The 2,067-nt window shown below is 31.6% G+C and overlaps 1 protein-coding gene across 1 annotated transcript; it reads left to right on the forward strand.

The window, feature by feature from the left end:
* Positions 1–262: 262 nt before the first annotated feature.
* On the forward strand, positions 263–1,230 carry LOC119684049. The gene is made up of 2 exons (XM_038097991.1): positions 263–400; positions 462–1,230. The coding sequence occupies exons 1-2, from the start codon at positions 374–376 to the stop codon at positions 936–938; spliced, it is 504 nt and encodes a 167-aa protein (XP_037953919.1). The 5' UTR covers positions 263–373; the 3' UTR covers positions 939–1,230.
* The last annotated feature ends 837 nt before the right edge of the window (positions 1,231–2,067 follow it).

The following is a 2,067-nucleotide window of genomic DNA, read 5'->3' on the forward strand; positions in this document are numbered from 1 at the left end:
GATTTGAGATGACTCAAACTTATTGATATAAGTCTCTGGAGACAACCAGAGAGAAGAATAAGGGTTGCAAAAATACTTAGTGTAGCCTTCAAGGTAATATGGTTTAGGTAAAATTACAGTTGTATTTCTTCAGTATTTACCTTAAGATATTACAGGTTTCTATTTAACGAAGTAGTTACGTCTACAATTTTATTGAAAAAATAATAATTGACAAATAAAAAAAAAATATTAAAAGCATAACTATGTAAATTGCAAAAGTATTCTTAATTTAAATATTTTACATAATTTTTATATTTTTTTAAATATATTTATTCAGAAATTAAAATTTTGGCACAAAATCCATTATAGCAAAATTATATATCCTTTAAAAACAATGCCTAGGCTTAAGAATCTGAAAAGGGTAACATTAACTCGAAACCAATAATATTCGTAAAAAAATAACATTTTTAAAATATTTTCAGTCAGTCCCAGAAGTCAGAAAGGTTGAATCATCACTTCCTTCCAGTATACGAAGCTGTTGCCACATACCCAAACTGGGTGATGAAAATATAAGACAAAAGTACAAAAGTGTGTACAGAAAAGTGCAAAAAGAGTACATACAAGATATAGAGTTCTACCAAAATGTCTTGAGCAATTTCATGCGAATACCGCGAAGTGCGTTTAAGCCCTCATCCTCGGAAGAAGGGGCAACAAATGAAAAGAACGACGAGTCTTTAAACTATGAACCGAAAACATTTACAGAAGAGTATTGTCGAAATCACAAGTCATCGAAAATAGAATTCCAGCATCGGTTAAAAGCAATAGTAGATCGGACGCATAAGGTTAAAAGTAAACAACTCTTACAAGAGGTTGAGGAGAAAGAAAAATCGTTAATGTATTATTGTTATGTGGCCACCGTACCACCTTTAATTGGAGCCTTAGGCTGGTACTTTTGGTAAAATAATGATTTCGAATGTTTAGTGGAAAATATTAACAATAATAACAAAAACAAATTTAGCATACTAAATGATCTAATCATAGTAAACTAAATTTGTTGTTGTTATTATCTTTAATATAGAACCACATTTGACGAAAATCAAAAATAATTTTTATTATGTTTCATATATATAATATTACGGGCTAATACTGGAACTGAGTGTCAAATAAATAGTAGATATTTTCATTTAAATTCGAAGTTAACATATTCTGAATGGAGCATTTTGAGATCTAAAATAAAGCTTTTCAAATAAACAGCGTACATGTTAATTTTGTACAAATATTTTTTCATAAACTCAATAGATATTAAAAAATAATTATACAATAATATACAAAAAAAACAAACAAAACCGATAAGAAACATAAACATAACATATACTACTGTAGTAAGACACCAATATACCAATGAATTTGCAGAACGAATGAAAAAACAGATGTTGAGATATAAAAACCATTCATCAACTTCAATATAACCACTCGAACGATCCTCTAATTTATGAATCCGATCTCTGTAATGGTTTTTTGGAAGGTCTGCAAAATAGTTGTTTATGGTAGCTATCAGCACATTGTTTTATGATAATTTTTTGAGGTTTTAAAAACACCCAAAAGTCTAAGAGAGCTTTATATTGGTTTTAGTGATCGTTTTTTGTGCTATGAGAGCAGATGTACTGTAATAATGAAGAATGTGTGTTTTTCTAATTACTCCAATAGGTATTGACAGAAATGTTAGTATTTGGTCTATGAGTTTAATGAGAAGTTTATTTATTAAGAGTTTCAAAAATACATTCTGACATTAATACCTTCTTGGCATTTGTTGGGCACGAACTCGTTGATAAGCCGAAGAGCAAGTTTCAGATCACTTTTTGGTTTTGCAGACAGACTCCAGTACCTCCCCCTGCGGGTAAGGGATCTAGAATATTCCCGCAGTAGATATGCTTGTCGTAAAAGGCGACTAAAACTCCGGTGCTAATCCGGTACTTGTGTAGCAAGTACATATGGTAATGAGTGAGCACGGCACTTGCACCATCTGACCAGAGATGATCTGATCTGGTACAACGGGGGTCAGCGGCCCGCAGCTTCGGCTGTACTGAC

The sequence above is a fragment of the Teleopsis dalmanni genome, chromosome 2 (assembly GCF_002237135.1).
Source record: "Teleopsis dalmanni isolate 2A chromosome 2, ASM223713v2, whole genome shotgun sequence".
NCBI lineage: Eukaryota > Metazoa > Arthropoda > Insecta > Diptera > Diopsidae > Teleopsis > Teleopsis dalmanni.